Source organism: Acipenser ruthenus, chromosome 15 (genome assembly GCF_902713425.1).
Source record: "Acipenser ruthenus chromosome 15, fAciRut3.2 maternal haplotype, whole genome shotgun sequence".
Lineage (NCBI taxonomy): Eukaryota > Metazoa > Chordata > Actinopteri > Acipenseriformes > Acipenseridae > Acipenser > Acipenser ruthenus.
The window spans coordinates 26,714,160-26,726,155 of record NC_081203.1 but is presented as its reverse complement, the minus strand read 5'-3'; the positions used below and the strand labels follow the sequence as shown (position 1 = coordinate 26,726,155).

General features: G+C 35.8%; 1 protein-coding gene across 13 annotated transcripts in view; it reads left to right on the top strand.

Annotated features, from left to right (window-relative positions):
• Positions 1–11,996, top strand: part of LOC117422284 (E3 ubiquitin-protein ligase HECTD1) — a 32,419-nt gene that overhangs the window by 15,991 nt on the left and 4,432 nt on the right. For 6 of the 13 annotated variants that reach the window (XM_058987648.1, XM_058987654.1, XM_058987652.1 and 3 more), the window contains exons 21-36: positions 74–213; positions 763–1,086; positions 1,944–2,110; positions 2,403–2,579; positions 4,716–5,531; positions 6,414–6,635; positions 6,882–7,027; positions 7,458–7,614; positions 7,791–8,013; positions 8,148–8,202; positions 8,452–8,634; positions 9,124–9,337; positions 9,718–9,803; positions 10,344–10,471; positions 10,975–11,176; positions 11,708–11,845. In XM_058987648.1, the coding sequence (XP_058843631.1) occupies positions 74–213; positions 763–1,086; positions 1,944–2,110; positions 2,403–2,579; positions 4,716–5,531; positions 6,414–6,635; positions 6,882–7,027; positions 7,458–7,614; positions 7,791–8,013; positions 8,148–8,202; positions 8,452–8,634; positions 9,124–9,337; positions 9,718–9,803; positions 10,344–10,471; positions 10,975–11,176; positions 11,708–11,845 (3,378 nt within the window). The remainder of the gene's footprint in view (positions 1–73; positions 214–762; positions 1,087–1,943; positions 2,111–2,402; positions 2,580–4,715; positions 5,532–6,413; positions 6,636–6,881; positions 7,028–7,457; positions 7,615–7,790; positions 8,014–8,147; positions 8,203–8,451; positions 8,635–9,123; positions 9,338–9,717; positions 9,804–10,343; positions 10,472–10,974; positions 11,177–11,707; positions 11,846–11,996) is intronic. The other 7 variants (XM_058987657.1, XM_058987655.1, XM_058987656.1 and 4 more) reach the window with 6 other exon arrangements.

Below are 11,996 nucleotides of genomic sequence, written 5' to 3'. Positions count from 1 at the left end.
TTTTGTTTTTTACTCTATTGAAATTGGAGCTTGATGGGCATTTCTATGATGTTTACATTTAATTTATTTGCAGGTGGCAAAACAGTGGTATGACTTTGATAGATCGTCATTTGTGTTTGTCAAAAAACTGCGTGAAGGACAGACATTTACATTCAGACACCAGCATGACTTTGATGAAAATGGGATTGTGTATTGGATTGGGACAAATGCAAAGTAAGTTTCAGAATTAATGTTTTCTCAATAAAATTGTCACTGGTGGTGCCCAGTAGAAATTAACTATTATCATTGCCACATTCATTGTCTAACCTCTTTGATCTCTTGAACTAGTTAAAGGGGCATTCAGAACAGAAAATAGGAGGCACTTTTTTACACAGAGAATTGTGAGGGTCTGGAACCAACTCCCCAGTAATGTTGTTGAAGCTGACACACTGGGATGCTTCAATAAGCTGTTTGATGAGATTCTGGGATCAATAAGCTACTAACAACCAAACAAGCAAGATGGGCTGAATTGCCTCCTCTCGTTTGTAAACTTTCTTATGTTCTTATTGCAATGATGCAAATCTTTTTCACACTTCCAGTTTTACACACCATTCTATCTGATACTCCCCCTTAGATTATGCCCCTGGGGATGCTTTGTTTTGGTTCTTAGTTTCCTTTGGTTTCCAAACTGATTTGTACTTTTGAATTAGTTATACTATGATAATCTCCTTTTTACTGACTTTGCTTTTAATTTTTGAATACTGTTCTTTTTATATTGTTTAGGACCGCATATGAATGGGTTAATCCTGCAGCCTATGGCCTGGTGGTGGTAACTTCATCAGAAGGGAGAAATTTGCCATATGGGCGTTTGGAGGACATTTTGAGTCGAGACAGCTCAGCATTGAATTGCCACACCAATGATGACAAGAATGCGTGGTTTGCAATAGATCTTGGACTCTGGGTGATTCCTTCTGCCTACAGCTTGCGACACGCGAGAGGATATGGAAGGTCTGCCCTGAGAAACTGGGTTTTCCAGGTTTCCAAGGATGGACAGAACTGGACAACAATGTATACCCATGTGGATGACTGTAGTCTCAATGAGCCAGGGTATGTCCTTAACTTATTCAGCCTTCTAAAATTTATAGTGAACTGCATGATGTCTTTTTGCTCTTCAAAATGCCTGCTCTAGTGCACTGGGGTTTGAGATCTGTCCTCTAAATCGCTACAGGTAGAGCGCTTTTAAAAAAATAAAAAATAAATAAATAAATAAAGTGCTCTGGGTTTTCTGTTCTGTACCACATCATGGATCATTATTGCTGTGTTACCGGTTTGACAACGTGGACAATAATCCTCACACTATCTGTGCACTAGTGTCCATTTTGAAAAGAGCCTTGAAACAGACTAAAGTTATAAGTGTAAAAAATTGTCAGGATGTTAACAATGAAAAGAAAACTTAGTGGTAAATTATTTAAACAGTTGTAGTAACACATGTGGACATGTAACACTATATTTTTTGGGACCCCGCTACTTAATTTTTAAAAGGCATTTGCAGACAGTACACTAATTGTAAACCAACAGTGTTTTTGGTTTCATTTATCTGTTTGCATCCACAATATACAGCAGGGAGGTCCATTGATTTTAAATTCTAATGGTAGTGTAGAAATTCCTCCCTTTTATTTAAAAAAAAAAATAATAAAAATTGTACACCCAGATTTGACATCCCAATTAACTTTTATAAAAATAAGATCCAGAATTGAGTGCTAGATCCTGGTTGCAATCCACTTCAACTGTATATGGCTTTTGGAAAGTACTTCTGTAGAAAGTATTATTCTGCATCTCTGTATGGATATTTCAAAACCTAATTCCACTAACGGAAAATAAAAACATTTTTTGTTTTTTGTGTAATGTGTGTGTGTGTGTGTTTTTTTTTTTTTAACAAAATATTGCAAATACTATTTTTTCAGGTCTACAGCTACTTGGCCCTTGGATCCATCTAAGGATGAAAAGCAAGGATGGAGACACATTAGAATTAAGCAAATGGGAAAGAATGCTAGTGGCCAGACACACTACCTCTCTTTGTCAGGGTTTGAACTCTATGGAACTGTTAATGGAGTATGTGAAGACCAGTTAGGTAAGTAAAGTCTTTTTATATGGAAGTGGTAAGTTTATAGAATTTAACAGGCCACGGTACATTTACTGTTGTATGACTCTAAAACTGTAAAGTACATAAATTACTACATTTTGCCAAAATTAATTCCTTTGTTAAGGGCAGGATTCTAAGAAAAATAAAATACATGTATGTACTGAACAGTGCAAAACTTTTTATTTTTATTGGTCTTTCAGTGTTGGATACAGTTTCCTTATGGTACAAAAAAAAAAGAATTTGTTACACAGTCTATATATTTACATTAATATTCCCACAGGAAAAGCAGTTAAAGAAGCAGAAGCTAATCTTCGACGACAGAGGCGTTTGTTTCGCTCTCAGGTTATGAAGTACATTGTGCCTGGAGCTCGTGTGGTTAGGGGTATCGACTGGAAATGGAGAGACCAGGATGGGAATCCACTAGGAGAGGGAACTGTTACAGGAGAAGCGCACAATGGTGAGGAGCTTGTTTTTTTTTTTCCCTGCATTAAATGGAGATTGTTAAAGGAGCAAAATATTAATGTTGATATTTAAAATATGTATCCCATTGAAAAATACCAAACTGTTGAAATACTGCTGTTTATAATATGCTACAAATGAAATGTATTTATGAACTGAATTTATTTCAGAATGCATGACCAGTGAATGTGTCTTAAGATTTTTTTTACTTCCTTTGTGTACCAGGTTGGCAGTTATTATTTTCACATTTCTGTTTCAACAAGAAATATTAAACTGCTCATTTTGGATTCCCTTCCCAATGACATTCACCATCTGGCTGAGCTGTATAGTTATACATTTTATATGATAGTTACCATTTTTATTATCTTGTTATGTTTCCCCCTCCATTTTTCTTCTCTGTTTTAAATGTTGGTTTTTACTTGCGTAAAACACTTTGGGCTGTATGCATAAAGGCTGTTGTTTTCATGGGGTTTGAGAACGAAATTATAACCCTGTTATTTCGGATTTAATTTACCTGTGATGTGTAAACCTGCCTTGTTTTGATAGTGGCTGTTGTAAGAAGTTGTGAAGGAATACTAAACAGCAATATGGAGGTTTATTATACACCAGGTTTATTAACATATATTGAGATACATGATCGACACGTGACCATTTTCATATTCAAGTACAACTTGGCTTTCATGTTCGTATTGTATTGTTGCATGTTTTCAAATGCCATGGAGTATGTGTATATTTTTTGGTGCTGGGACCTTAAATGCATATGCAGGATCATCATGCATTCTAGTTCCCAGCCTAAAAAAAAATATATACTGTTTGATCATAAGTGAAAATCCCAACATCGACTGAGAAAGTTATTATAATAAATCAAGCAGCGATATAGAAAAAAAATGCAGTGACCATATGTACCTATTATAGTGTGTGGGTGGGGAGAGTAACATAGTTAAAAACAATAAATCACGCTACATATTATGAAGCAGATATGAACAGATTAAAGTTTATACATTGAACGCAAGTAAATTAGACTAGTATTCAAATTACATTTACAAACCATGAATATTAAATGAAGTGCTGATGGACACGAAAGTATAATTTGTTGACCTGAACATACACAACCGCAAAGACGATATAAAACCGTAAACCTCATTTGTACATCTCTGTAACTTAAATGAAACACGTACCACAAAGTTATTTACAAACCAAAAACTTTTATACATACAGACTTTTACCTCTAACTTCTTTTTTTATTCATTGTTTTAAGCTGCTTATATACAATTGTAAATTTATGATATGTTAATGGATTCATTTTTTATATTTTTTTAAATATTACATTGATATTTTTTTTTTTCACAATACAAACTTAACAGGTAATATTTTCATACTTAAGCATTCTTTTCATTGCAGTTAGATCTTTTTGGCAGTCACATTTTTTAATGTTTTTCCAATTTTCATAGTTTATTTTCATTTTTTGGCTCGGTGCATGTGAATGTCCTATAATTTGTGCACACGAAATATAAACTTCCATCACAGTATGATATTTTTCATGAAGGAAAGTATTCTTCAATCTCATTTCTTTGAGTGGCTTTAAGCTTGGCGTTTGCAATATTCTACTTTGCTTTCATCTTCTGTAACTCATTGCTTCACCTGGACCAGACTATATAATTAGGATTTTTCAGTAATTTGAGCTGTTATGGCTTGTATTCATTCCTTAATAAGGTTTTGGTGTGGTGCCATCTTTCATAAGTGCCCTTTTTAGAGAGGACATTGGAGCCAAAAGTAATTTTTGTATGATCTAAATTTAAAATATTTCTGAACCTTATGTTTGGTAACTAAAATGTCTAATAAAATTGGTGATTTACAATAAAGGACAAAACTCAAATTTCATAAAAGTGCGCAGTGACCATATATCCAAAATACAAAGGCTTCCCTAACATATACTATATTAATTGAAAGGACAGATATCCATTGTTGCATTAACTTAAATCCTGAGACTATAATAGGTGTTGAGTAACTCCCACCTAATAATGCAGGAGTTGTTGAAGGTGTAATAGTCTGGTCCAGTTTTAAGTGGAGCTGCTGTCTTGACTTGCTGCTGTCTGCTCTCTTCTGGGTCTCACAAACTCATGTCCCTTTCCAGGCTGGATTGATGTCACCTGGGATGCTGGTGGCTCAAACTCTTATCGTATGGGTGCTGAAGGAAAATATGACCTCAAGCTTGCGCCAGGGTACGACCCTGAGTCAGCGCCGTCACCCAAACCTGTTTCATCCACTGTTTCAGGCACAGCGCAGACGTGGAGCAGCTTGGTGAAAAATAACTGTCCGGACAAGTCTTCTACGGCTGGGGCGAGCTCCTCCAGCAGGAAGGGAAGCAGCAGCTCTGTGTGTAGTGTGGCCAGTAGCAGCGATATCAGTCTGAGTTCGGCGAAATTCGAACGCCGATCTGAAAGTTTGATGGAACATGGTACAGCTACAAACCTGGAAAGCCACGAACCCATTGTTGTTCTGTCAACTGCTGACAGCCTGCCGCATGCTGAAGTGGGGTCGGCTTCAAGCGCCAGCACCAGCACTTTAACAGCAGACACAGGAAGTGAAAACGCTACAAACCGCCCCAATACTGAATCTGGAGCAATATCTATGGGAATAGTTAGTGTGAGCTCACCAGATGTCAGTTCAGTGTCTGAATCCTCCAGCAAAGAAGCTAATTCGCAGCGCCCATTGTGCTCAGCAGCTAATACAAGACTGTCTGTGAGCTCCTTGCTGGCTGCTGGGGCACCAATGAGCTCCAGTGCAAGTGTTCCCAACTTATCATCTCGCGAAGCAAGCCTAATGGAATCGTTTGTTCGGAGAGCTCCAAACATGTCACGTACAAATGCCACTAATAACATGAACCTGAGCCGCAGTAGCAGTGACAACAACACTAACACTTTAGGAAGGAATGTCCTGAGTACAGCCAGTGAGTATTGCTCCACTGTAGTATTACAGTCAGTTTCAATAGGCATTTACAACATTTAACAATAATAATTTGTGTGCATTTAAAATTTGAATGTGAAAACATGAATCAGCCATCATTTGTTTCTTTAGTTTTGGGAATTTTGTAGTTAGTGTTCTTTCCCTCAGCCAGAGATATTTGGTGGTTTTCATGTCAATTGCAAAGAGCTGGCCCCTCCCTATGAGAATAGGTATGAACAGAACTCATCATTATGATATAGTATGATAATGATGAGGGCGTTATTATGTACAGGTGTGGAAAATTAGGGAATTTATACCAAAGAAAGAAAAGAAAACAGGAAGGAGAGACAATCGGGTGGGGTGGATTATATAGTAAAGTGATTATCCCTTCAGATCAGCAGAGGACTGATGTAACCTTCAAGTTATACCAGTCCTCTGTTAATTATTATTTTCCTTTGTGATACTCATCATATGTATTTGACTTTGGTTTTTAGTTTTACCTTGAAATAAGCTGAGTCAGTTGGGGATCTCCCAGACATGGCCTTGCAGCTTTTTATTTTTTTGTATTGTGTGTGTGTGTGTGTGTGTGTGTGTGTGTTTATACAAGTACAAATTCTAAGGAGAACAATCATTTGGTTCTGATATCTAATCAATTTTATAAACACATTCTAAATTTCCATGAATGTTTTAAGACCATTGTAAGAACAGCAGCACCAGTGTGGCATATTTTGATCTTGCATCTTTGTTAATGAGTGTTATGTTTTTGCAAAGCATGTTTTTAAGCTAACCATAGTTATAAAATATCTTCTTAAAATCTAGATGCTGCTAGTAATTGCTTTTTAAATATTTTTTATAAACTAATATCCGTTCTCGCTTTCGATTGCAGCTTCTTCGCTCATGGGTGCCCAGAGTTTTCCTAACCTCACAACCACTGGTACCACCTCAACTGTTACAATGTCAACCTCCATAGTAACGAGCAGCAATAATGTAGCCACGGCAACCACAGGTTTGTCAGTCGGCCAGTCGCTCAGTAATACTCTAACGACCAGCCTGACCTCAACATCTAGTGAGAGCGACACAGGTCAGGAAGCTGAATTTTCTTTATATGGTAGGCTATATTTAGGATTAAAAACATTAATTCCTGTTTTCTTTCTTCCTCCATAATCTTTTGATTATTTGACTTTTTTTTCAACCAAATGAAATGACACCCTGGTCATACCCATTCTTATCTATTTTGTAGGTGCTCTTTTTACTCTATTTTATCTACTCAACTTTTCATTTTAATGTACTGTTTTTAATCTGTTTACTAATTTTCATATTGATAATGTTGTTCCTGTTGCTTTAACCACAACAGATTTCTTGGACAGCTGCCGTGCTAATACGTTATTGGCAGAGCTTGATGATGAGGAGGATCTGCCAGAACCAGATGAAGATGATGATGAGAATGAAGATGACAATCAGGAGGACCAGGAGTATGAGGAAGTTCTGGTACGATGCAGGGTAAACCTTGGTTTCCACATTAATATAAATAGGGTAAAACCTTATTGATTTTTTTATCTGTTTAAAATCTTTAATTAAAAAGTACTAAAACTTAAATTCCCCTGTAAGTTCATTTAACTGAAAATAGCAATATACTACAACAAAAACTCATAATAAATACAATGCTGAAATCTTATGTTTAAATGTACACGTTTCAGAATGATTTAAGTAAAATTGTATTAAGTCAATAAAATATATATATTTTTTATTATTTAAAGAAAAAGACAGTAAGTATCCGGTTTCTAAATTGTTTCATCCGCAGTACATGGTGAACCTCTTTATAGGGGTTCTGCCTTTTTTATGGCAAATTAAATATGTAATTGTTGCAAGTAATTATGAATGCATGGAGAGATTTAAATACTTTTTTTTTTTTTAACCTTTTGTTTGTAAGGAGGAGGAAGAATATGAAACCAAAGGTGGTCGCCGTAGAACCTGGGATGATGACTTTGTACTTAAACGTCAATTCTCTGCTTTAGTTCCTGCTTTTGACCCACGACCGGGTCGTACAAATGTTCAGCAAACAACGGACCTGGAAATTCCACCGCCAGGTACTCAAAACTTCTTAAGTCTCTTACATATCACAGACCTTGATTTAATTTATTTTTTACATAATAAGTTGTAGTTTTTGTAGTAACCGGGAACTGAGAATGAACACACTTGTTTACTTATTACTTCTTGTCATATTCTGAATGAGATTGATATCCAGCAATTTATTTTTCAACAGGAACTCCTCGTTCAGAGGTACTTGAGGAAGTGGAGTGTGCACCATCTCCACATTTATCCCTTATCCTAAAGGTAGCAGGGCTTGGAACCACCAGAGAAGTGGAACTACCTCTTTCAAACTACAAATCAACCATTTTCTACTATGTACAGAAATTGCTGCAGCTTTCCTGTAACGGCAGCGTGAAATCAGATAAACTTAGACGGATTTGGGAGCCCACATATACGTACGTTTTTTTTTTTTGTGTGTTTTTTTTGTGGATAAATCTAACTATTTTGAAATGTTCCAGTAGGATTGTAAAACCACCCACATAAAAGCAGAGATGCAATTTCAATTAACTGTAATATTATGTGTTTGTAGGATAATGTACAGAGAAATGAAGGATTCTGACAAAGAAAAGGAAAGCAGAAAGATGGTAATCCTTTACTCTTTGCTTACTAAACATTTACTATTAAGTATTTTTGGCTGTTTTTTAAATGAGGTGTGTTGATGCTCTTTAGTTAGAAATTGTAGAGAAACAAATACTAACCTTTTCATTATGGCATTGTAAATGTGTATTTTTTAAAACTGCATGTTGCTATAGTGGTAATTCTGTTGTAATGCATGTGTATTCCATAAGACTTTACAATCAGGAAAGACCAACATTTGGTTCTTCCTGTTGTAGGGTTGCTGGTCTGTAGAGCATGTGGAACAGTACCTTGGCACTGATGAATTACCAAAGAATGACTTGATAACCTACCTGCAGAAGAATGCAGACTCAGCTTTCCTTCGCCGCTGGAAATTAACCGGCACTAATAAAAGTATTAGGAAAAACAGAAATTGTTCTCAGCTCATAGCTGCATACAAGGTATAGAACGGCATCAGATATTTTTTTCCTTTAATTTAAAGCTATGCACAATTTTAGAGACAAAATGTTCGTGTTAATTATTTTCTGAGGTTTGATGTTTTGAAATTATGCTGCCAAATGTCTAAACGTTGGAGGTAAAACAAAGCTTTTACTATGTATGAATTTGAAATTTAAGGCAAAAAAAAAAAAAAGTCAAACTTGTACTTGACTAGTTCATCCACTAGAGGGTGGCTTATTCCATTTTGGATAAAAAAAATAAATAAAAAAAAATAGTTTGTATTGCCAATATTAATAAAGCTCTCCTTGTTGACATTTAAATCAGTTTTACTATTAACATGCTTTGCATAATGATTATTCCTGAATATTGTTTAAAATGTTATCTCAGTAAGTGAAGTATGAGAGAGATTGAAGTACAAAACAATATGATTTTATTGCTGTGTCAGTTCTGTCACAACAAATGTAGCAATTGTTTAAACATTTTTTTTACAGGATTTCTGCGAACATGGATCAAAGTCTTCTGGACTAAGCCATGGATCCCTTTCCTCTCTTCAGATCTGTGATATTCTTAGTTCTGCAAGAGAGCAGGCTCAGGCCAAAGCAGGCAGTGGTCAGAATGCTTGTGGTGTGGAGGATGTCTTGCAGTTGCTTCGTATTCTTTTCATTATTGGCAGTGATCCGTACTCAACAAGAACACCACAGGAAGGTACACCTACTAGATTTTTTTTTTGTTTGTTTTGTATATGAAGTTGGTATTTGCATGGGGTTTTCAAAAATGTTTTTTTTTTTTTATTATTTAGCTGTGGTTTGTTAAAGAATTTAAATTTGTTTTGCAAGCTTGTTTTTGTTTGTTTTTTATTGTTGTGTACCATGGAGCTGAGTGGCCAGAGAATGGGAACGTACTACCTGTGTTAATGAAATTGTACAGGTGTTCTGTACAGACTGGCTTATGAAACCTCAATAGAAAACCTAAAACAAAAAAAAAAATTGGGGGACCTTATTTGTCACCTGTGTATTAACCTATAGGTGGGATCTTTTACATTTAAATAAGTCATACCTAAATAACATATTTCTTTTTCATTAAAGAACTAGATGAACAGCTTCAATTCAATGTTTCGCCAGAGGAATTCGCTAGCAAAAAGGTTACAACCAAAATCCTGCAACAGATTGAGGTAATTTCAGTTTTCATCCATAATTGGTGCTCATGCAGATTAGGAAGACACAAAGGCCTTTTTGGGCAGCAGTGTGGAGTAGTGGTTAGGGCTCAGGGCTCTGGACTCTTGACCGGAGGGTCGTGGGTTCAATCCCAGGTGGGGGACACTGCTGCTGTACCCTTGAGCAAGGTACTTTACCTAGATTGCTCCAGTAAAAAGCCAACTGTATAAATGGATAATTGTATGTAAAAATAATGTGATGTCTTGTAACAATTGTAAGTCGCCCTGGATAAGGGCGTCTGGTAAGAAATAAATAATAATAATAATAATAATAATAATAATAATAATAATAATAATAATTACACTCAATAGTGCTAAATTTGAAAAAAAAAAAAAAACATATTTAATTTATTATGTTTCTTTCCACATGCCTAATTGTAGCTTTGTACATAAATTGTGTGTGTTTTTTTTTTTTTTTTTTTTTTTTTTTTTTTTAGCCAAACAACTGATAACAATATTTGAACTAATGTAAATTCTGTTTCTGTTTTTTGAATGCAGGAACCTTTGGCATTAGCTAGTGGTGCATTGCCTGACTGGTGTGAGCAGTTAACCAGCAAGTGCCCTTTCTTGATACCTTTTGAAACAAGACAGCTTTATTTTACTTGCACAGCTTTTGGGGCATCAAGGTAAGCATCTATATATAATTATGAATATCTGTCAGCCAAGTTGGCCAAGGTTTTGGCGAGATCATTACAGTCGCCGAAAAGTCTTCAGTGCTACTTAATGTCAAAAGTCATTATGTATGGGGACTGGTGGTTATCATGTTTTAAATAAGTAATAATTTGCCCTATGGATATTCTTTGGTTCCTAAACTTTTTAGGGGAGTGCATGTTCTAGTCCTGGCTGTGGTAAGTATCCGGTCCTTGCAGAGGGAGTGTTGCATTGGCTTTGGTGCTCATGCAGATTAGGAAGACAAAGGCCTTTTTGTTTTCCAAAGGCCGGTAGTTCGCTGAAATCTACTCTACAGTTTCTGGGTGTAAAGAGGCAATTGGCTTGGTCGTGGGATCAGAGGGTGTCCTCTGACCTTCATTTCTCATTATCTGTTGTGGGGAATTGTTACAGTGATGGAATGTAATTGGACATTTTACATGGTGGTAAAATGATCATTTACAATTTTTTGTTTACTCAGAGCAATAGTGTGGCTCCAGAATCGTCGCGAGGCAACAATGGAACGCTCAAGGTCCACTACCACAGTGAGGCGAGATGATCCTGGGGAGTTCCGAGTGGGGCGACTGAAACACGAGAGAGTGAAGGTTCCAAGAGGAGACAGTCTGATGGAGTGGGCAGAAAATGTGATGCAAATTCATGCGGATAGAAAATCTGTTTTAGAGGTGTGTGTGTGTGTGTGTGTATATATATATATATATATATATATATATATATATATATATATATATATATATATATATATATATATATATATATATATATATTTTATGTACAATCACTTCAGTTATTTTTTTCCCCATTTGGTGTGTTTCATATTGGTATACTTTTTATGCATGCAGACAGCAGGGTTCAAAGTGACAATTTGTTAGGAACTGGTCTTCAAAGCCTGTTTGCAATATTGTGATTATCACTCTTTGGGTCCTATTCATAAAGCTTCAATTCCTGAGTTATAGCAGTGTGTCAAAATTAAAGATTGGTAAACCAAAGTTTTACAAATATCAGACTTTCTTTTTTATAACGTCCTTTAAATAACTCAATCTTTGTGGATAAGGCCCTACATTACAATGTTCACACCAATATCCTACCATTTTGGAACAATAAAGCGTTCAGTCTGCTTTGATGGTTTTAAAAACACTATTTTAATGTCGTTGGTTTACAAAATTGTGAGTTTATGTTGTATTTTTTCTTTACAGGTGGAGTTTTTGGGTGAAGAAGGAACAGGTTTGGGACCCACATTGGAGTTCTATGCATTGGTAGCAGCAGAGTTCCAGAGGAAATCGCTGGGAATTTGGCTTTGTGATGATGATTTTCCAGATGATGAATCTCGACAGGTATTTTTCCCCCTGATACAATAAAACAAATTGACATCCTGAGGATCTCGTGCAAGCAAAGTGAAATTGTAGTATACATTTTTTCATGACACTAAATTTAATAAAGTATTCCATTAATTCAGGAAACAGTATTTTTAAAATCAAAGACTAA